Genomic DNA, 23827 nt, shown 5'->3' with positions numbered 1-23827 from the left:
GGGTCGCACAGAGTCAGACACGACTGAAGTGACTTAGCAGCAGCAGTTCCCAAAATGGTCCTCAAGAAGGTCACAGAAAACAAATTTATGGTTCCCAAAGGGGAAGGAGGGGGAAATCAAGTAGGAGTTTGGGATTAAAACATACACACTACTATATATAAAATAGATAACCAACAAGGTCCTACTGTATAGCACAGGGAATTATATTCAATATCTTAAAATAATCTATAATGGAAGAGAATGTAAAAATGAATATATATATATATATATATGTATATATACATATATATATATATGTATAACTGAATCATTCTGCTGAACACCTGAAACTAACACCACATTGCAAATCAACTATATTTAAATAAAAACTAAGTATATATATAATTCCAAAACAAAAGTGAAAGCAAAAGTCACTCAGTGTGTCCGACTCTTTGCAACCCCATGGACTATACAGTCCATGGAATTCTCCAGGCCAGGATACTGGAGTGGGTAGCCTTTCCCTTCTCCAGGGGATCGTCCCAACCCAGGGATTGAATCTGGGTCTCCCGCATTGCAGGAGGATTCTTTACCAACTGAGCCACCAGGGAAACCCAGTTTGTGGTTTCTACACTGCAGCATGACATGCATAACCATGACTTATGTTTCACAGTTTATGTAGTTGATTTGTTATAAATTTGGCAGTTTATATTTCTGCTATATGGTCCTCTTCTCCTTTCCTTATGCCACTCCCCCGCTTACAGTGAGGTCAGTAACTGTAATCATGGTAATAATTCTCACTCCACAGGCCTGTTAGAGCCTTTGGAGGTTGACTTCAGGGTCTCCTCTCTGACAAGTGCGGAGTCAGCAGTTCAGAGAGGGAGGCTGACTTGCCTAGGGACATACAGAGGGCTTGAGGGCAAGGCAGTGCCAGGACTTGTGGGTCCTGATGCCCAGTTCAGTAGGATCTGCATTGCACCAGCCTCTTTGCACAGCAAGATTTATTTCAATCCATAAATTTCCAGTGGTATACAGAGTAAAATTAAAGACTGCTTTGCCACAGTGATGCAATTCATCTTCTTGAGCACTGTCCTTTGGTGTATCTAAAAGGGTGGTGGGGTTTAGAGGTTCCTTTCAGAGGCCATATAGGATGGAGATAATTTAAGGTTATCCTGTATATCCAGCTTTCAGGGCCTCTGGAACCAAGTGATATTCTGGGATCGTCTGGGACATGATGCGGAGCAGTAGCACACCGCTGTGACAGCTGGAAGATGCATGGGAAACAGACTGACATCTGATTGGTGACAGCCAGTCTCCTCCACATCAAAGCCTGAAACTGGTAATAAGCTCTTAGCTTTCTCAAAAGTCCCTGGAAAATCTGCTAGCTGGTGGTGTTAGCGCCCTGGTAACAGGGGAAGAAATTGCACTGGAGGCTGACTTGTTGGCAGAATTCTGGGGAATTAAGCATGACCCTCGCAAAGAAATGAAGTGGAGTTTGTGAAGGCTGTCGTGGAACTGAGGCAAAAGGAGAGACATGATTGCTGGACGAGAGAACGTCACAAAGCAATCGGACCAGCAGTTACAAGCAACAGCGCTAACAACAAAGGCACACTGGTTACTTGAGAAAGACGATGAGGAAATGAATGATGTTGCAAAAATATCTGAATTCCCCACCAAATTACTTTATTAAATCAGTCTTTAATGAGGCCATTGCAAGGAGGCAGACTGGACTGGTAGAAGTAATGCCAGCTATGTGGACACAACTCTTGCTAAGAGGCCACTCTGACAACTAAGCAGGGATAAATCAGCAAGTGTGGATTACACGTCCTTGGTTATTAAGGGATCTGCTAACGAATTTACCAAACCTTCAGCAGTTATTTTAAAGAGAAGAGGACTTAGGAAAGACGCATGGCTGAGGTTACTGATCTTTAAAGCCAAAGTTAAAGGAATTCAGAGAACTGTGAGCTATTGTTAAATATCCCAGGCTATGTGGAGAGTATTTCACAGGGTAACTGCCAGGTGGGAACATAACTTTAAATGATGCAAAACATTGGTCTTTTAATGATAGCTTCAGGCCAGAAAGTGGCCATTGTTGTTAAGCCTCTGGACCAGGCCAAAGAGTTGACAGTTCCACTCAAGGCCAATGTCAATTTTCTGAGCCTACGTGAGTCTATGTGGTATGTAGGAAAGTTCTACAGAGCAAAGACACTCCAATACTGAGAGGACAGGGAGGGTTAAAAATAATATCCCCCAAGTTCTTCTTTAGTCCTGCCAGTAGGCAATGGGGTCCCCTGTGTACAGATGAGAAAACTGAGGCTCCCAGAAGCTTAGTGCCTTCTAAAGGGAACAAAACTAATGAGTGGGGCATTAAGGACTGGAAATCAAGGACTCGCAAACTAACTGAGGCCTGGAAGAGTCCTTCTGGCTGTGAATCTGGCAGTCCTTCCATACCATGCTAGGAAGACTTCTACTGGATAAAAAAATATACTCTGTGACTTAAAACCCCAAGTGTTTTCAAATTTGCAAATTAAGAGGAAAATAATTACACTCTGAAAGGTGCTAGGTTCAAATAGAGCTGAGCACAGATGGAGGGTTATTCCCTTATTTAAAAAGAGAAGGTCCGCTCATGCAAATCTGCGAGGAATATCCTGTCAATTTCCTGTCACTGAGGGCCTACTGTGTGTAGGATTCTGAGACGGATGTTCAAAGGGAAAGAAGGTGGGGGAGACATGAAGACATGTAAAACCTATAAGAAGAAATGATCATAGGCAAAGCCTATATGAGAGAACAAAGTCCAGAAGGCAATAGGACAAAGTGTTAAGTGTTCTCTAACTGGTAGGACTCCAGGTAACTTTATTTTCTTCTGTTTTCTTCTATGCACTTTATAAATCACCTAGAGTTAAATTTTATTTTTAATTTAGAAAAGTGATCAAATAAAGGCCTGAGCAGGACCTGGGCTGGTGTATAGGTTTGTTGACGGCATCTGGGGAAGGAGAGGTGGGGCCTGAAGCGCATTAACGTGAGGCTAGGCAAGCGGATGGAGCAGGATTAGCCAGAAATGCGGGCAGTGGCAGAGGGGACAGGGCTGGAAGGGAAGAGAGGCTGCAGTTCGGAGGACGTTATGGGGACAGTGTGAGCTTTTGGTCTTGCTCAGAACCTAGGGCCCAGGAGCCAGGGCAGGGGGCTGGTGAGGACCCTGGTTCCTGGAAGCCCTGACTGTATGTGGGGTGCCTGGGTCTGGGGTAGTGTGGGAATGTGTGTTGGGGGGTGGGTTGCAGAGGGCTTGGCATCCTCTACCCACTGACCCTCGGGTCTCCTCTGGGGCTGTGGTCTCAGGGATGGGCTCGGAGGTAGGGACCGGAAGAGCAGAGAGGGAACAGAAGGGATGGAGCAGCGTGTCTGTGCTGGGTGGTGGTGATGAGGGTGGGAGCCTGGAGGGCTGGGGGTCAGGCCCGGAGTGGGTGGTGTGTCCCCCTGGGAGCAGGACATCCTATGGCCAGTACAACACTGTCACACCACTACCTGCCTGTGGACGCTTTAGTTATCGTATCTACTCTTGGTTTGATGACTTGCCCCCTGCAGTCCTGGTCGGCTGACGCTTGGGAGCTTAAGAGGACTCGCTCCCAGAGGCCCGCACAGGCAGTGGGTGCAGTCTGTCTACCCGCTCTGGGGAGGGGCGTTGCAGTGGTCCGCAGGGCTGGCTGATTGTTCCTGGAGGAACGTGGCAGAACTTCGACAGTGGGCACAGGAAACTGTGGGGTCAGCTGTTCCCCCAGCCTGGAGCCTGTCCCCAGGTCACACAGAACCAGCAGTGAGGTCTCCAAACAGCAGTGCCTTCCCTAGCAGCCACTCGCCTGCTCTCACCACCTCTGCGTTGCCCACGCTCCTCCCCGCACCCCGCTCCAGGCATCCTGGCCAGGTGCTCGCTCCCAGAGCAATGGAAACAGAGTCCAAAGGCTCCAAGAGATGAGTTGCTGCCTAGTGATTCAGCTTTTCCAACGGACAAATTTTTTTCAGGTGGGGGGACTTTTGTTCTCCCAAGAGGCCCCTGTACCAGCCCCGAGGACAGCCTTTCATAGTCCTCCTGGCGCCTGCAGCCACGGTCCTGGCATTCCCAGATCTGCCATTCTTCTAACCTTCAGCTGCACAGAGATGGGAGAAGGTGGAAAAAGGGCCTTTTATAACCAAATTATCTCTGTGCATTCATCTGCCATTATGTTAATGTATCGCGAAGCCCGGCAGATGGTACAAAGTCAATTATGCTGGTGTTAAAAAGGGAGAAATTGACCTTTTCAAGACTCACTTGGATTCAGAGCAGAGTTTGCAAACTCCCATTTCAGGCCCAGTGCGTGGGTGAAGGCACAGGGCAGGTGGCAGGGGCGGGTGCTGGGTCAGGGTGATCAGCCTGGGACCTCTTTGTACCTGCACATTCTCTCAAAGAGCCCAGCGTAGCCGTCACAGTTGGTCTTCTGGGTCTGCAGGATGGCGGTGGGTTTGAAGGCCTGGCGGTCCTTCTCCTGGGCAGCCTCGATGTCGTATTCTGGAGAGCAGAGGAGGCGGCTGTGAGGAGCCAGGTCCTTGGAGATGAACAGGCTGGTGCAGAGGAGAGAGGGGTCCACCCCACTGCCCCCGCCCTCTGCTCTGCTTCCAGCATCACGTGGGCTGGCCTCCCCTGGGCCCAGGAGAGGCTGCTGCGGACTGAAGGGAACAGGGCCCCAGGCTGGGCGGTATCTGGGAAATGTGCCCTTGGGTGGTGGGAGGAAGAGCAAGGCCTTGGCAGAAGGGGCCACCTGGCTCTTTAGGTCTCTGAGGAGGGGCTGGGAGGGGGGGGACCAACACATCTCTTGGGCAGTTGGGGGCTCTGCCCACGTGTCCCCATGAGCGCACAGCTCTGTAAGCAGAGCCAGTGAGGCTGCGCCCCCGCTCCTGCTGCAGCCCCAAGGCCAGGGCCTCACACTACCACAGGGAGCATGCTGAGTTACTGATCACACTCGTCCCAGAGAGGAGACAGGCCACTGTACTTGCTCAACAAGACAGCCTAAGGCCTATGTGAGGCCTTGAGGCAGGAATCACTGTGGCCTTTGAGGCCACAAAGGGAGTGTGTGTGTGCCCACATGTGCCCGCGGGTGTCTGTGTGTGTGAGGGTGTGTGTGTGTGTGAGGGTGTGTGAGAGTGTGTGTGTGTGAGGCTGTGTGTGTGTGTGTGAGGGTGTGTGAGGGTATGTGTGTGTGTGTGAGGATATGTGTGAGGGTGTGTGTGTGTGTGAGGGTGTGTGTGTGTGTGAGGGTGTGTGAGAGTGTGTGTGTGTGTGTGTGAGGATATGTGTGAGGGTGTGTGAGAGTGTGTGTGTGTGAGGCTGTGTGTGTGTGAGGTTGTGTGAGGGTATGTGTGTGTGTGTGAGGATATGTGTGAGGGTGTGTGTGTGTGTGAGGGTGTGTGTGTGTGAGGATATGTGTGAGGGTGTGTGTGTGTGTGAGGGTGTGTGTGTGTGAGGATATGTGTGAGGGGGTGTTGTGTGTGAGGATATTGTGTGAGGGGTGTGTGTGTGTGTGAGGGTGTGTGTGTATGTGATATGTGTGAGGGTGTGTGTGAAGGGTTGTGTGTGTGAGGGTGTGTGTGTGTGTGTGTGAGGGTGTGTGTGTGTGAGTGATATGTGTGAGGGTGTGTGTGTGTGTGTGAGGGTGTGTGTGTGTGTGTGTGAGGGTGTTGTGTGTTGTGTGTGAGGGTGTGTGTGTATGTGAGGATATGTGTGAGGGTGTGTGTGAGGATATGTGTGAGGGTGTGTGTGAGGATATGTGTGAGGGTGTGTGTGTGTGTGAGGGTGTGTGTGTGTGTGAGGATATGTGTGAGGATGTGTGTGAGGATATGTGTGAGGGTGTGTGTGTGTGTGAGGGCGTGTGTGTGTGTGTGTGGGTGTGTGTGTGTGTGAGGATATGTGTGAGGGTGTGTGTGTATGTGAGGGTGTGTGTGTGTGTGTGAGGGTGTGTGTGTGTGTGTGTGAGGGGGTGTGTGTGTGTGAGGATATGTGTGAGGGGGTGTGTGAGGATATGTGTGAGGGGGGGTGTGTGTGTGTGAGGGTGTGTGTGTTTGTGTGTGAGGGTGTGTGTGTATGTGAGGATATGTGTGAGGGGGTGTGTGAGGATATGTGTGAGGGTGTGTGTGTGCGTGAGGGGGGTGTGTGTGTGAGGGTGTGTGTGTGAGGATATGTGTGAGGGTGTGTGTGAGGATATGTGTGAGGGTGTGTGAGGGTGTGTGTGTGTGTGAGGGTGTGTGTGTGTGTGAGGGGGTGTGTGTGTGTAAGGATATGTGTGAGGGGTGTGTGAGGATATGTGTGAGGGTGTGTGTGTGTGTGTGTATGTGTGAGAGGGTGGGGGCAGCACATAAAGTCATAGATGTTCTGATTCCCATCCTGCTCCCTTATTAGGCCCAGGCTGAACTGCTGAGGTTGACGTGGCAGAAGGTGGCTCTTCAGGTCCTGTGGCCACATGGCCTACCTGTATCAGGTAAGTTCCTCCTCTAAGCTGCATCCCTAACTGCTGCTCTGGGAGGACAAAAGGAAAGCCCAGTGACAGCAGGCAGGAGATCTCCGCTGGTTGCTATGTCACAGGGAAGTCACTAGAAGTCCATCCTGCCAGTTGGCTTCTCCATGGACTGTAGGAGGCAGCAGCCAGCTTCCCCTTTGCAACCTCCTGGGGCTTGGCCTGAGCTGGTCAGTCTGCTGAGGGGGCCCTGTGCAGAGCTGGGGGCAGCTGCGCGGCCCCTGGCTCTCAGAACTTGGAGACCAGGCTGAGAGTGGTGGCAAGGTCACTGGTGTGGGAGTAAGGAACAGGCAGAGGGGTGCCCACCCTTCCTGGCATGGATGCTTTGAGAAACCTCTGGTGCTTCAGTAACTTTTCAAACAACTTTGACTCATCCCCAGACACCTCTCTCTTGGAGATGACCTTCTGCTCTGGGTTCTCATCTCTGTGGAGCAGGTCGACCAGGAAGGGAGGACAGAGGGAAGGCTGTGGCTGGGTGAGGGGCCTCAGCTCTGGCTGTGGGCAAAGGGCCAGGTGGGATCCCCACCCCTGGCCCTTCACGGAGCACACAGACTCGGGGGAGTAAACATGGACAGCTGGTGCATATGAGTTAACCTTCCTTAGTCTGGTTATTGAACCTTGGGAGCCCTTCTCCTCCACCTTCCATCTTACTGCACACACACTGGTGATGGAATTAGGCCCAGAGATGCTCCTCTGGGAACGGTGTCCCATAGCCAGTGGCCCCACAGGCGGGCCTACCTATATGGTGGCAGATCCAGATCCAGATGGCACGGACAATCTCCAGCTCACTGTGGGCCTCCTGGAGCAGGTCACTCACCAGCTCCTCGAGGCCGCTCTTGACTGTCACCTGGGGAGTGGGAGGGGTGTACTATATCAGGGCCTGAACAACTGGATATCCATATGCAAAAGGATGAAGTTGGACCCCCTACGTCATACCATGTAAAAAATTAACCCAAAAATGATCAGTGACCTAAATATAAGAACTTAAACCAGTGCTCGCTTCGGCAGCACATATACTAAAATTGGAACAATACAGAGAAGATTAGCATGGCCCCTGCGCAAGGATGACACGCAAATTCGTGAAGCGTTCCATATTTTTTGATGCAATAAAATCAATATCATTTTCAAAAAAAAAGAACTTAAACCAAAAAACTCCTAGAAGAAAACACAGTGGTAAATCACCATGACTTTGGGTTTGACAATGGATTCTTAGATATGATGCTAAAAGCACAGGATACAAAAGAAAAAATGGATTAATTGAGCTTCTTAAGAATAAAAACTTCTGTGCATCAAAGGACAATATTAAGAAAGTGAAAAGATAACTTACAGATGGAAGAAAATATTTTCAAATAATGTATCTGATAAAGGTTTAATATCCAGAATATACAAAGAACGCCTGTAATTCAACAACAAAAGCAAACCCAATTTTAAAATGGGCCAAGGATTTGAATATACAGTTCTCCAAAAACATAGATGGCCAATAGAAATATAAAAAGATGTTTATCATTAGTCACTAGAGAAGTGCAAATCAAAATTACAGTGAGATACCACCTCACACCCACTAGGATGACTGTAGTTTAAAAAAAAAAGTAGGCAATCACACACACACAAAAGGCAAAAATGTGAAGAAATTAGAACCCTTGTACATTGCTGGTGGGAATGTAAAGCAATGCAGCTGTTGTGGGAAAGTTTGGTAGTTCCTCAAAAATTTCAACATGGAGTTACCATGTGACTCAGCAATTCCTCTCCTAGGTATATACACCCCAAAAACAAAGACAGATCCTCAGATACTTGTTTACCAGTCCTCGTAGGGGCAATATTCACAATAGCCAAAAGGTAGAAACAATGTAAGTGGCCATCAGAGATGAATGGATAACCAAATATGGTATATCCATGTAATGAAATATTACTCATCCATGAAAAGGAATGAAGTTCTCCTACATGTTGCAACTTGGATGAACCTTGAAAACATGATGCTAAGTAAAACAAGTCAGACACAAAAAGACACAGTATATGATTCCACTTACATGAAATACTAGATAAATTCATGGAGACAGTAAATAAATTAGAGGTTGCCAGGGGCTGGGAGGAGAGAGAATGGGGAGTTATTGGTGAATGGGTACAAAGTTCCTATTTAGGCTGATTTTGGAAGAAGACCATAGCAATGGTTGTACAACACTGGGAGTGTAACTAATGCCACTGGATTGTATGCTTAAAAATGATTCAAATGGCAGATTTTATGTCACATATATTTTACTGTAATTTAGAAAAAAGAACAAGTTAGGTTTTCCAGCAGGGGCCCTCAGGGTTGGCATTGCTGGAAAGGCAGCCCTGATCACTCTTTCTAGAAGCAGGGGCACCTGGATGCTTACTTCTGTAGTGGCTGTCCACACCTCGGGCAGCCCCCACCTGAGGTCCTCCTGACCTGTTCTCTCCTGGCATGTTTCCACTGTTCACACGGGATCTCCAGGATCCACCCTCTGACCACAGAGAGACCTCCAGGCCCCTCCCGTGTCCCCCCTTGGTCAGCTGCTCCAACCCCACGGTCCTTGTCTTTGTCCCTCTTCCAGGGTCTAGAACCACACCCGACACATTGTAGGCCCACATTATAGTCTGGCCGACTCTTGACTTAACCCCTGGCTTCAGTTCTGTGGATTCTGGTTCTTTGGTCTCCATTCACTCACTGTTCTCCAGGCCTGTCCAGCGGTCTATCTATCCATTCTGGAGGCTGTGACAACTTACCCCACCCTGCTCAGACTCTGGATGTCCTCCCTTTCCTTCCCTAATTCACAGAAGACCTGGCCTCAGACTCCGCAAGGCCCAGGCATGGCTTTCTTACCAATAAGACCTCCCTCCTTCTCAGCCAGCCTCTCTGTAGGCCTCCAGACCAGGTCTCTGCCTCAGCAGAGCCTGCTCTCCCTTCCTCAAGCGGTGCCCTTGCTTGGCTGTGTTCTCACTTCTTCCTTCCTATCCTGGGCGTCCCATCCTCTCCTGTCAGCCATGTCTCTTCAAAACACCTCCCAGTCTCTCTCACAGGCCTGCCCACATCTAGCCTTCCTTCCTTGCCAGGCTCCTGTGGGGTCTTCTCTCCCCTCCCTCCCCTTTTACACCCTCATTTATCCCTCAGCATGCTGGAGTCAAGTTGAGGCCTCCAGCCTTCCTCTGAGCTGCCCCCTACCAAGAAGGAAGAAGGACTTCAATGTTGAAGAATGGAAAAGAGCCTGTGCTAGCCTCGCCTGGCCAGAGTGAACAGCCCACGCTGTTGACCATGCCTGCAGTTTCCAGAACACTGATCCTTCCAGATCTTGCCTGGCCCCAGGCAGATCCAGGCCCTTTGGATCCCCGGCCTGCCTTCCCCAAGATGATGCCCTCTCTAGAGCTTCAGCTCTTGACTGAATCTGACGGCTCCCAAGGCAGGGTTTCTGGCCCAAGGGTTTCTCTCCAGCCTGGATACGGGTCCAGGCTTGGCTATGCAGCTGCCCAGTGGTCATTTCCGCAGGCACCAGAGCTCACTGCATCCCAAAAGGCTCATCATCCCCTGACACATGCTCCAGCTTCCTTGCTCCCTGTGCCGAGCATCTGCCCTGCCAGTCCCCCACTACCCGGCCCAGAGACAGGCAAGCCCCTCTCCCCATTTTCACTTCACTGCACACACTCTGGGGAGGGACCCTCCCTCTCTGCTTCCAGCTCCTCTCTGTTCTCAATGTCTCCACCTCATCCAGGGATGCCTCATCCAGCCAGGACAGCTAGAGGTCCTCCTACTGACGTCCCTGCCTCGAATTGGACTCTCTTGACCCAAGCGCCTATCATCACTCATCAGTTCAACAAGCAAGCTTCCTGAGTACCCACTGTGTGCTCACCCCAGGGCGGTTTTTCTATGGCAACAATGAGCTCCTGGCTTACTAGCCTAGGTGGCTCACTGTGACCTTAGCAATGGGTCCAGCTCCTTGGCTGCTCCAATCAGACTCTGTGGTGAGGCTCCTGCCTGACTCCCAGGACCCCAGTATGTCCTTAGTGCTCCAGCTCTTGTAGCTGCCCCACCCCCACTCCAGATGTGCCCAGGCCCAGAGGTGTGGAAGCTCAGCTGCCCACGTGCTCCGGGGGTGAGGACGGCTGGAGTCACGTGGGTTCTGGCATTCATGGTCCTCCCCCATCCTTTCACTCCCTCCATGCATGGGCTGGGGCTGGCAGGGCTGGGCAACAATAATGCCCAAATGGGTAGGGGAGGACAGACAGGGCTAATCAGAGGTGTCCACCAAGGGGATGGGACAAGGTGTATGGCCCAGGGTGAGAGCATCAGGAGTGTAGGTGGGGTGGGGGAATGAAGTGGCCTGTGTCCTGGGCCTTCTGTCGCCCATCCACACGCTGTGGAAAGGCACTCAGGACCACCTACCCAAGGGACTCAGGATACACTCACGAGGGTCGGGCAGAGGCTTTGCCACCCTGGGTCAGGACACCCCAAGCCATCCTGAGGGGTGGGGGGCACACAGGCAGAGGGGCCGGCTCTCCTACCTGTGAGGCATAGGTGTCCAGCTTCTCAAACTGCCGCAGGTCCAGGGGCATGGACTTCAGGCTGGAGCGATCCCAGGGGTAGGCTGGAAACACAGGGAGACTGGTCAGTGGCTGAGACTGGCCAAGGACTGCCTGGTGCAGGCCTCCCTGTCTTTGTGAGGAGCCATGACTGCCTGACCTTCAGCATGACTCCTTGACTGAAACACTGCTCTCAAGAGCTAGATCTCCTAGAAGGGTTTCTCAGACAAACAGGTTTGGGAACTGTCACAACTCCTCTAGTTCTCTGGGAGATTCACAGGGACCCTAAGGAGACCCGGGAAGTCAGCAGTAAAGAGACTGTACCTCAATGAACTCAGCAGCCCCAAGCAGACTGCTATAGAATCCCTTCTCCTACCAGGTAATTTTCTGTAGATTCTCTGCTAGCTTTTCCAGAAAGAGTGCTCTGTGGGGAGCATCCAGGCAATGCTGCTGGCCCCTGATGGCCTGGCCATGGTGCCCGGGTAGATGTGCTGCTGGGCACTCTGGGTGTTGGAGGAGGGCATAGTGGTTCTTGGCCACTTGGGTCTCCATGGGGTGAGGTGCATATGGCACCCAGACAGGCTTCTTCCCTTGCCTGTGATCAGCTAGAGACTGACTGCGTGCACCATGAGAAAGTTAAGAGTTCTGGCAAGAGGTGCCTAAGGTACTGTGGGGATCCCCCAAGGGAGGCTGGGTCTCAGAATCCCTCACCTGTGTCCAGCCTTTCTCAGAGGGAGCCCAGACACAGGACAGACTCAGGTAGCTACTGCAGAGCTAACTGATCAGTGGTCAGACCAACCCAAGGATGGACAGGCAGCAAAGCCCTCCCCCAGGCCACAGAAGAGCCTGGGCTTTGGCTGGGTCTTTCTCATTCAAGGTCCAGGCTGACCAAAGTCAGGCAACCTGAGTGAGAGGTCAGGGAGGGAGTGAGAGGAGGATGGAGCCAAAGGGGCACTGATCCCCCAATCCAGGGGGTCAACTCTCATTCTGCCATGTCAGGATGGAGAGGGGTGGGTGAGGGGTGCTCTTGGGGCCACAGGACATGACAGGAAGCCTGGAAGGAGCAGAGGGATGGGGAAAGTGCCTGGTGGGACTACACACGGCCTGGAATGGCTGGCCGCCCCTTCACTGGGAGTTGCTGAATCCAGTAGCCTGGCCTCAAGCATGTATCTTGGGGTACCTGGGGGAGTGAATGAGATAGTGGATCACGTGGTAAGGTTAGAGATGCTCTGCTCCCTGGAAGGGTGCGAAGAGGGGGTCCTTTGCAGGCAAGCACAGAACAGGGATATAAAACCTCTGTGGCCAGTGTGGGACTGCTCGCGTGTGTACCCATACATCCTTTGAGGACAGCTCCCTCTATTTTTAGTTTAAGCAGAAGAATAATTTATTAAATGTTTTTAAGTGAGGACACAAGCTACAGGAGGCGCAGAGCAGCAAGCACGGAGGCTGCGCAGTCAACCAGGGCTGTAAGTCAGTGTAAAAGAGCTGGAGACAGCATTTTGGAGGCAGAGCTGCTGTTCCCACTGAGATGGATGCGGTGGCTTCCTTGGTGGGAACAAGGTGTCACCACCAGCTCTGGCCTAAGCTGTTCTGCAACCCTCCCTGGGCTGGCACTGCATGTGAGGCTCTGCCAGCTGGTTAGGGAGCTGGCCGTTGTCCAGCCACAGAGGAGATCCCAGGCTCCAGTCAAGTTCAGCATCAGGAGCAGGCCACATGGATCCTTCTGCGTGTCCCCACTGATGCGGGCCCCTTCCTGTTAGGACCGAGGCCTTTTTCTTCCTGCTCAATCTCAGACTGGCTTTGGCCACCTCTGTCTGCTCCCTCAGTCCCTGCTGACCCGCTGCAGTAGTCCTCACATGGGGCGGGGTGGGGAGTTTCTGACACACCAGGATCTGAGGCTATTATTGTCCTAAGAGAGGGCAGGGTGCGCGGTGGATGGGCAGGCGGTGCAAACTCTACTTGAGGCTGCGGCCTTGCTCAGCAAGCCAGCGTCTTCTTTCTTCATTTTCTGCCCCTCTACAAGGACCAAGACCTTCCCTGGCTCCCCAGCCCCGATCGCCTCCAGCCTCCTGTCCTATACAATCTAACCCAGGGCTCCCTGGAAACCCAGAGCCATCACGGCTCACCTGTCTCATGCCAGAGCCGGGATTTCTCCCCTCTGATCACTCAGACGACCTCAGAGCCTATCCGGGGTGGCCCACCACGGGGCCCTCACCCAGCCGGGCCCTCAGAAGGGGCGGGGAGGCAGCAGCAGGCCCTGCTGAGCTCCCCACTGCTCAGTGCTCTCTCTGCCCATGGACTCTGGCTCCTGCCCCTCTGACAAGGGCCGTCACGGTGACCTAAGTGGATATGAAATGGACTTCCACGTTTAACAAGCTTCAACTCTGCAAATGAGGTCTCCCCTGCCCCCATTTCGAAGAAGGATGGCATTTCTAAAGTGGGACTGAAAACCCTATTATTAGTTTTACCCTTTCTTGGTTCCGTTTTACAATATCTGAACATTAAAAATACCCATAATGATTTATGCCTCATTAAATTTACTTTTTGAGCAGATTATGTAAGATTTGAATATGATTTTGCATAAATACATTTAAAATGCCAGTGGCATTAACTAAATTATTCTAATTTTAAAGTAAAACAATAGGAAGAAGTAACAAACTGCACCAAGCCTTAGATGCCATCTGGTCTACTGAGGGGGAAACTGAGGCCCAGGGAAGGTGCTGTTGCTGTTGTTCGGTTGCTCAGGTGTGTCCGACTCTTTGTGACCCATGGACGGAAGCACACAACGCTCCTCTGTCCTCCGCTGCCTCCCAGAGCTTGCTCAAATTCATGTCCATTGAGTCGGGGATGCCATCCGACTACCTCATCCTTGTTCACCCCCTTCTCCTCCTGCCCTCAATCTTTCCCTGCATCACAGTCTTTTCCAATACTGGGACTTCAGCTTCAGCTTCATCAGTCCTTCCAATAAATATTCAGGGTTGATTTCCTTTAGGAATGACTGGTTTGATCTCTTTGTTGTCCAAGGGACTCTCAAGAGTCTTCTCCAACACCACAACTTGAAAGCATCAGTTCTTTGGCGCTCAGCCTTCTTTATGGTAAGGTGAGTGAGGAACAAAATTAGGATTCGAACCCAGGCTGTCCACACCCCTTCAGGATTTCTTCCCCTGTCTCACTCTGCTGATTCACATGCCTCCTACCTTACAGACACTTGCTTTAAAACTTAATTCAATTCTGAATTCTGTTCTAATGTTTCCCATAATGGGCTGCCTTGTTATTGGCGGGGTCTATGCTTTAGCTTTGGGATCACATCTGATGTGTGAGCTTTCCACTTCTCCACCTATGTCCATAGCAGACTTTGCTAATCAATCATGATACTCTTGTCCCCTGAGCCCCAAGATGGGCCCAGATACCCAGCTATAAGTAGCTGGACTGCTCCAGTGAGCCATTTCCAACTGACTGCAGATTGGCTCATGAGGCTAACCTAATCTCAGAAAACAACCCCAAGAAAGCTTTGCAACTTACCGTGGGTGTCTTTCCCTCCAGGCTGCCGGGGTCTTGTGTTTCCATTTTTATCAACTTGTAAACCTACAATATCCCAAAGGTCAGGAGTAGAGACACTTGAGAAGAAATAGAAAGGCAAGCACAGATGACTCTCTGTGTGGTGGTCCTTCCTTCTGACCCCTCAACTTCACTCTCCCTCTCACAGGATTCTTGCTCTCATCCCCACCCACCACCAAACCACTGCTAGGATTGCCCTGGGCTTTCTGGTGAGGCACGGAGGACTGAGAGCCAATGGGGGATGACAAGAAAGAGAAGTTCAGTCTGTGAGCAGAGAAAGAATTTTCTAGGATGATCAAGGCTTGGGATTACTCAGCAGGCCAGCCTGGAGTCCCTCTTCCTGCCTCCACACTGGATGCTCCTGCCGTCTTGGACCATAGCTGGAGATCCTGCGGGTGTCAGTCAATTCACTGCCAGATGACCTCATGAGAAGAACTGACCAAGAGCAGACATGAAAGGGGAAAGAGGGGAAATATTCCTCAGGAAGTTCAGGGCAATCAAATCTATAAATGCAGGACTCTTAAGGCAGTGTGTGTGTGTGTTAGTCGCTTAGTCATGTCTGACTCTTTGCGACCCCACAGACTGTAGCCCACCAGGTCCTCTGTCCATGGAATTCTCCAGGCAAGAATACTGGAGTGGGTAGTGATACATTCTCTCCTCCAGGGGATCTTCATGACCCAGGGATTGAACCCCGGTCCCCTGCATTACAGGCAGATTCTTTACCATCTGAACCACCAGGGAAGCCCAGTAAGGCAGAATGGTCACTAATTGTCATTAGACTCCATAAACAACAGGAGAGAATTTCTTGCTGATTTGAAACCAGGTCAGGAAGATGTAGGTCCCTGATGGAACCAGGAGGAGCTGGGGATAGGGGTGCCAAGGGAAGTTATTCTTTGCCCTTGAGGGTCATTGTTGGCTGTAAATAAAAAAATAGAAGGTTGCAAATGTACATAGACCATTCTGAGAAACAGTGAGCCTTGACTTTCTTATGTTCATATTTTGTTCCCATCTACATTCTTTGGTAGAGTGATAGGGATTCAAAATAGTAGCCAGATTTTTTGTGTACCTACTATTGCCTGGCTTGTGCTTTATTGACTATCTCAGGTAACCTCACAGCAATCCTTTGAGGGACCTTGAATCATTTTCCTCTTTTTGTACATGAGGAAATTGAGTACAAAAGATAGGTTAAGCTACTTTCCTGAGGTCCCACAACTGAGATCTGAATCCAGCTAGCTGACTCCCAGGGTCTGCCCTCCCGAGCTCCTGGCTGCTGCGGCCTGTAGGACCAGGCAGCCATAAGGGACCTGCCCTGCAGCTCCCCCGCCCCCCCAAAGTAGACGTGCAGTGCACCTCAGCCTTGGCTGTTCTGAAGCCTCTGTTCCTTGGCTGGAGTTTCCCCAGGCCCCTGTGTAGCCATAGGATGGACAGATACAGGGCAAGGACCATGAAGGGAGTGGTGGAGACACCGCAGGCCTGGGTCTGGGCCTGTGCACACAGCACGGAAGGCAGCCAGGCATGGTGGTTAAGGGCATGGGCTTCATTTGGACCTGGGTTCTGACCTGCTTCCTAACCAGGAGACAGGCAGTTATCTCACATTTCTGAGCCTTTGCTGATCTAAAAAGTAGGGCTAATACTGGTGTATGTCAAAGAGGTAAAAACTTATTGAATGTACAGTGCTTAGCACGGCGCATGCCACTTTTTAGGCAGTCAATACACGGTGTTTAAGAAAAACAAACTTCTTGTGATGAAATTCATGTTTAGCTAAATGCCTTGTGTGACCCAAGAACAGGGGTTATTGAGTGTGGAGAAGAGAATGTCCCAGGGTGAAGCTGCCATGTCTCTGCTGGTTCCATGTGTGTAGGCCCAGGTCACTCCTCTCCTTCCCCCAGAAGGTACCCGAGCTGGGCTCTGGCCCTTCCACCTGCCCCAACCCTCTGTGCCAGCCCTTCAAACATGAGCAGCCCTGTATGTACGTACGTTTAGCTAAGGAGAACTTCTTGAACAGCTGGGGCATGGCATCCCGAGGGTGGACCTCCACAGTCAGCTGTGTTCCTGAAAAGGAATAGGAGGTGATATTCTTAGCCAGACGCTGCCAGAAAAGGGTGCAATGTCTCATGACAGATGTTTGAACAACAACACACAATTGGCTGTAGAACTTTCTTTTGAATATGCAGATAATTTTTGTTTACAAAACCCCAAAGCAAGAAATAAGCAGACAGTTTCCAGATCTGGGCAAGACAGAGTAAACAACTTCCACCATGTCTCTCCTACTCAATGCACTGGAAAGAATGAATGGACCGACTATTTGAGGACTCCAAAACAAATGATAGAAGGTAAACTGGGGAAGAAGATTAGAATTTAAAGCATCATCAAATTGGCAGAGTTGACCATTCCCTTCCCCTATGGCATTACCTAGACTGATTCAAAGGCAGCCCCAAACACAGAAAGGCACAGTGGATGCAGAGAAAAAGTGCTCTAAGAGAAGCTCTTTCTTTTGGCTTGTGGAGTGAGAAAGGAGAACTCTAAGAGTCATAGTGGAGGAAACCCTCTCTTGTTTTTTCCCTTTTTTCTTTCATCTCCTGACTCAGCCCCCAGGGAAATTCTGCTGGGATCAGTGCAGCAGTGAGTTTGGTGGCCCAACAGACACCTAAGTCTTTGTAGGGGAGGTGGTTACCAGTGAAGCTATGATTCTCGAGTGTAGGGGAAAATACTCGTTGATTTCTTTCCCTCTCTGTTCTCCATTGGTTGTTTCCAGATGCAGACACAGAGATGCACCTAGAAGAGTAGGAAAGCTAAAGCCTCAAGATTTAGGGCTGGAGGACTGGCAAGTGGGTTGTAAAGAGGAGGGGATCAAGACAGCAATTCCATAAAGTTATGGATGAACTCCTGTGGTCACCTCTACATGAATGGATCTCATTCACATTGTGCATGCACTCATCCTAAGCATTATATCACAGTCTTTGAGAACTAAACTACGGTATAAAACAATGCCTTGATTGGCTGCTGTGTGGTGCATGTGGAGGGCAGATCTGGCAAAGGCTAAAATCCCGTTACTTAGTATAGAGAGACCCTGGAAAATATCAGCTTAAAAAGGGAAAGAAAATAAACAGATGCTAACCCTATGGTGACACAGATTCTGGAATTATTAGCCAGAGATTTTAAAACAGCCATGATAACCATGCTCTAAAAAATGAGGTAAATAATCTTGAAATAAATGAAAAGATACAAAGTACTAGCAAAACTTAGAAGATAAAAAGAAGAAACAAATACAAATTTTAGAACTGACAAATACAATTGTTTAAAAAATATCTGCATATACTCAATAGCAAAATAGAGATGAGCAAAAAAAGAGTCCGTGAACTTGAAGAGAGATCAATAAAATTACTTGACAAGAACAACAGAGAGAAACAGTGAACAGAACCTGTGGGATGGTACCTGAAGATCTAACACTCATGTTACTGAGATCCCAGAAATAGAGAAGAAAGAGTGTGATGCAGAAAAATATTTGAAGAAACAACGACAGAATAATCAACACAACCAAGAGCTGGTTCACTGAAAAAAATTAGTAAAATTGATAAACCTCTAACTGGAGTGGCCAAAAAAAAGAGACAAGACACAAATCAGGAATCAAGACACCAATACAGGAATGAAATGAGGGTTATCACTATAGATCCCATGTATACTAAAAGAATAATAAGGAATAGTATAAATAACTCTATACAGATAATTTCTGCAACTTAAATGGACCATTTCCTTGAAAGCTATAAACTACCAAAACTCATTGAAGGAGTGACAACCTGAAATTTCCCATATGTATTTTTAAAACTAAGCTTGTAGTTCAAAATTTACCAAAAACAAACAAACAAAAAGCAAACCAAAACCAGGTCCAGATGGTTTCACTGGCAAATTCTAACAAAACTGTCAGTTTTAAAATTCAATTTATCACAAGATCCCTCAGAAAATAGAAGAGCACCAAATACTTCATATATATTTTATGAGGCCATCATCAATCTGATACCAAAACCAAACAAACAGTATAAGAAAAGAATACTATAGATCAATATCCCTTGTAAACATAAACATAAAAATTCTCAACAAAATATTAGAAAATTAAATCCAGCAGTATAATAAAAGAATAATATACCACTTTGGGAATGCTGGGTTCGCTTAATATTTGAAAAATCAGTGATTGTAATTCATCATATTAGCAGGCTAAATAAGACCCACACAATCATATCAGTTGATACAGAAAAAGCATTTGACGAAATTTAACACCCACTCAACAAATCTCTCAAGAAACTAGGAATAGAAGGAAGCTTCTTAATCTGGAAAAGGGCACCTACCAAAAACCTAGAGCTAACAGCATATTTAATGGTGAAATATGGAAATCTTTCCCCCCCTGGATTTGGAACAAGGCATGGATGGCCACTTTCACTGTTCCTAATGAACACTGTACTGAAGTTCTGCCCAGTGAAATAGTAGAAATAAAAGAGAAAGAAAGAAAAGTCATATAGATTACAAAGAAAGAAGTGAAACTCTGCTATTCACAGATGACATGTCTGTCTACGTGGAAAAATCCCAAGTAATCTATACAAGAATTTCCTAGAACTAAAAAAGTAAGTTTAAGAATGGTCACAGGATACAAGGTCAGCCAGCACCTCAAAATCAATTATATTTATGTTGACAATAAATGATTAGAAATAGAATTTTAAAATGACTATTTCCCAAGGCTCCAAAAAATGAAATAGTTAAGTGTAAATCTTAAAAAAAAATGCAGGAATTTTATGCTGAAAACTAAAAAATATGATCAAACAAATTAAAGCAGACTTAAACTCACTGGAAAAGACCTTGGTGCTGGGAAAGATTGAAGGCAGGAGGAGAAGGGGACGACGGAGGATGAGATAGTTGGATGGCATCACCGACCTGATGGACATGACTTTGAGCAAGCTCCGGGAGTTGGTGATGAATAGGGCAGCCAGGCGTGCTGCAGTCCACGGGGTCACAAACAGTCGGACCTTACTGAGGGACTGAACTGACTGACTAAATACACAGGGAAATATGTTATGTTCATGAATTGGAAGACTCAGTATTGTCAAGCTGGCAAATCTCCCTAAGTTCATCTATAGATTTCATGCGATTTCAATTAAACTCCTTGGAGGAATTTTGTAGATTGTAGATATGGCCAGATGATTCTAAAATTTAGATAGAAAGATATTGCAACTAGAAAAATCAAGTTAATTTTGAGAAAAAGATAGGAGGACACCAATGGATTTTAAGATGTTCTATAAAGCTACAGTAATCACACAGTGTGATATTGACAAAGTGATAGATATATAGCTCAATGGAACATAATAGAATTAAGAAATAGACCCACACAAATACGGCAAATTGATTTTTTACAAAAGTGCAAAGACAATCCAATTAGAAAATGGGTAAAATAATGGATATCTCACCAAATAAGAAATTAAGGATGTTCAACATGATTAACCATTAGGAAAATGCAAACTGAAAGCAGAATGAGATACCACATCTATTAGAAGAGCAATAATAAAAAATAATGATAATACTATATGCTGATGAGGTTGCAGAGAAACTAGATCCCTCACAGATGCTGGTGGTATTGTAAAATGATGCAGCTATTCTAGAAAATAGTTTGGAAGTTTCTTAGAAAACAAAACATGTGCTTAACATATGACTCAACAAGTATACTTTTGTGCCTTTATCCCAGAGAAATGAAACTCTTTACATTCACACAAACATGTACACAAATGCTTACAGAAGCTATATTCATAATTACCCCAAACTGGAAACATCTAAATGTCCTTCAGTGGGTGAGTGGATAAACACCTTTTGGTACAGCCATATCAAGCAGTACTTCTCAACAATACTCTTAGGAGTGATGGGAAGATGTGAATCTATACAAAGAGTCTGTACAAGGGAATTTTGGGGGTGACAGAACTGCTTTGTATTCTGATTGTGGTGGTGGTGACGTGAATCTGAGCTGTGTTAAAACACACAGAACTGCAGACCAGAAAATCCAATACTGTGTGCTAACTTAAATTAATATAAAAATCTAAAAATACCAATCAAATGCAAAAGTAAAAGTAGAATTAAAACAGAACTTATGCGATACAGAACGATGTTAAATAGATGACAATGCAAAGCAGGATAATAATAAACATGCTTTTGTATCCTTCTTTCTTCACTTGTCTTTACATTACATGTTACTGAATATAATCACAAGTCATTTTAAATGGCTGCATAGTACTCTATTCTACAGATGGTTTATAATCATAAGAAGAAATTTCTTTTTGTTGGATATTTAAGATTTCCCAAATGTTCTGCTATTTAAACAATGATGTGATGAACATTCTGATGTTGTTTAGTTGCTAACTTGTGTCTGATTCTTCTGTGACTCCACGGACTATAGCCCACCAGTCTCCTATGTCCACGGGATTATCTTGGCAAGAATACTGGAGTGGGTTGCCATTTCCTCCTCCAGGGGATCTTCCTGACCCAGGAATCGAACCTGCATCTCCTGTGTTGGCAGGCAGATTCTTTACCACTGAGCCACCAGGGAAACCTAAACATTCTGACACACCGCTTTACACACTCTTCAAAGCGGTTTCTTCAATAAATTCTTAAACATGTATTGAAGGGTATGGAGATTTTTAAGGCTTTTGTTAGATATTGGCAAAATCTCATGAATGATTTTATGATTCTCTCAACAGTGTAAGAGAGTGTCTACTTTGCTCACCCTTTCTGTGTTTAATGGTAAAATTGGTTACAATACTTTGTATTTCCTTCCAAAAAGAGGTCTTTTATTCCTTCCCACATTTGGGCTGGCCTGGTGATGTGGTCTGGCCAGTTAGCATGAAATGACGCTGTGCAGGCTTGGAACCTATGCCGAGAGACTCCGCTGCTTCCACTTCCATTCTTGGGATTCCAGCCACAACGGCCATGCCACTGCTCCTAACCTAGCCTGCGGAGGGCGAGAGACCACAGGGAGCAGAGCAGAGCATCTCAGGTGAGGCCAACCCTCCCACTGACCACACACAGGGGTGAGGCTAGCCAAGACCTGCAGTCAGCCAGGTGTGGCTTAGCCAAGAACGTCCAGACAACCTGTAAACTCGTGAGCTGTTAAATGTTTTAAGGAACTGAATTTTGGGGTGGTTTGTAATGTAAAAATTTGACATTTGATTGTCATTAATCCTTTAAGTTTTTTTAATCAATTAATAGTGACATCTCACTGTTTTTGTGTATTTTGTTAAATTTTCAGTATAGTATTTTTCACCTATTTGCCATTTTAAACTTACTTTGTAAATCACTTATTTTCCTACTGATGTGGTATTTTTTTCCTTATTGATTTCATAAGAGCTCCATTTACTAATCCTTTGCCTGCTAAATGTGTTTTCACAGAATAACAATACTGACTTTCTTGCCTAGCTCATAACCTTGCTCTGCATGTTAAGGACAGTAATTTTTAAACAAGTTTAAAAGATACAAAGTGGCCTCCAAGGGATTACTTTGAAGGGGTTAACATTCATTTTGACTATAGTTTCTAGCACATTCACTGGCAGAGAAAATCAGCCTGTGACTTGACAATGAGGATGTTAAGTGTTTCAGAGTTCAAAGCGTCATTCAGCTCTGGTCAGAGGATCTGCTACCATCGCCATGGACAGCAAATGACACCTGTGTGTCTTCCCACAATGCCCGGGGCACGGGTCTACTCACCACTGCCTTTCCACTTTCTCCACCTGAACACTCAGAGTTGGTTTTCAAAGTGGGTGCCAAGCTATACTTGCCCAGTAGATGTTTTGTAAGGAAAAGGATTTGAGAAAAATGTCCACTTCCTCCTCTTTCGTAGGTCGTATCACACAACGATCTGAGAAGTTCTGCAGAAGTCTTCTTGACCCAGCATTATTTCATCAAACAAAATTTGGAAAATGCTCAGCTGCAACAGTCTCTAGAACTACAGAGAAGCTGCAAAGCTGACTTGACTATTGGCTTGAAAGTGAAAATCACTGTCGTGTTTGACTCTTTGTGACCCCATGGACTATATAGTCCATGGAATTTTCCAGGCCAGAATCCTGGAGTGAGTAGCCATTCCCTTTTCCAGGGGAATCTTCCAAACCCAGGCATCAAACTCAGGTCTCCCGCATTGCAGGAGGATTCTTTACTAGCTGAGCTACCAGGGAAGCCCAAGAATACTGGAGTGGGTATCCCTATCCCTTCTAGGGTAAGCCTATCCCTTCTCCAGGGGATCTTCCCGACCCAGGAATATGAACTGGGGTCTCCTGCATTGTGGGTGGATTCTTTACCAGCTGAACTACCAGGGCTCAACAACAAACCTCTTTCCCAAACTTCTCCTAATGTCCAGGTACTTCCAACCACTCCTATCCAGCCATGTCGCTCTGTCAGAGAATGAGCGAGCTGAAAATCAAAACTCTTTAAGCCCTTTCCGATGCGGGTGCTGAGGTAGTCTCCCACTGGGCACTCGCCTGGCTGGAAGCTCACCAGCCAGTCACCCCTTTAGGCATCAGTCACCCCTTCTCACCTCTTCCTTCCTGCACTGCCTCGCCTCTCCCTGGCCCCCGCTCCCGGGATCTGACATTTTCCTGAGGCCCCCTCCTGGCTCTGCCCCAAGTGGTGCTGTTAATCGTCACTCCCTTGAAGAGAATAGCAAAGCTCCCGGCCTCCCTGGCGGGTGTGATTCTCGCTCTCATTCATAGGCGTGCAAGGGCACTTCTGGGAGGCTGCTCTGCTCCAAACGGTCCTGGACCTGGGCACACCACCCCCAGTGATCAGGGTTGCAGTATCACCCTGTGCTTCTACAGGTGTGAAATGCTGAGAGTTTACCAACTACAACATTCCTTACCGAACAAAGCTCTTAATCTAAAGAACATTAATTTGCCAATGATAAAAAGTGGAACATCATTTGGACAAACTTTAAAGTGAGATCTAAGCCCTAAGTACAGTCAGATACCATGACGCTAATCTTAGTTACAAGTACAAGGAGGCCTTCCTGGGATTTCGGATCACCTGCTCCAGACTTTCTCATGTTACCACTTCCCAGTTCTCCCAGCTATCACCCAGACAGCATTTTGTGAAGCTGAAACTTTGGCTGTCTTAGTAAAAGCGTATTAGTGGTTATTTTCTGCTACACCTGAGAAGTGGTTGCCAGACCCTGTTCCCACCCCCAGAGATGTGGCGACGCAGCAGGC

The 23827-nt window shown here is 47.6% G+C and overlaps 1 protein-coding gene and 1 non-coding gene across 2 annotated transcripts in view; one reads left to right on the top strand and one right to left on the bottom strand.

Annotated features, from left to right (window-relative positions):
• Positions 1-23827, bottom strand: part of KY (kyphoscoliosis peptidase) — a 50669-nt gene that overhangs the window by 15002 nt on the left and 11840 nt on the right. Inside the window, exons 4-8 of the mRNA XM_043474346.1 lie at positions 16581-16655; positions 14568-14630; positions 11028-11110; positions 7254-7362; positions 4399-4516 (exon numbers count right to left, since the gene is read on the bottom strand). Of these exons, the coding sequence (XP_043330281.1) occupies positions 4399-4516; positions 7254-7362; positions 11028-11110; positions 14568-14630; positions 16581-16655 (448 nt within the window). The remainder of the gene's footprint in view (positions 1-4398; positions 4517-7253; positions 7363-11027; positions 11111-14567; positions 14631-16580; positions 16656-23827) is intronic.
• LOC122445714 lies at positions 7508-7614 on the top strand. Its single transcript, XR_006270658.1, has one exon. It is a non-coding gene; the product is annotated as a U6 spliceosomal RNA (small nuclear RNA).

The sequence above is a fragment of the Cervus canadensis genome, chromosome 7 (assembly GCF_019320065.1).
Source record: "Cervus canadensis isolate Bull #8, Minnesota chromosome 7, ASM1932006v1, whole genome shotgun sequence".
In the NCBI taxonomy this organism is placed as follows: Eukaryota; Metazoa; Chordata; class Mammalia; order Artiodactyla; family Cervidae; genus Cervus; species Cervus canadensis.
Note: the sequence above shows the minus strand (reverse complement) of the source record. Positions and strands in the feature narration are given on the sequence as shown.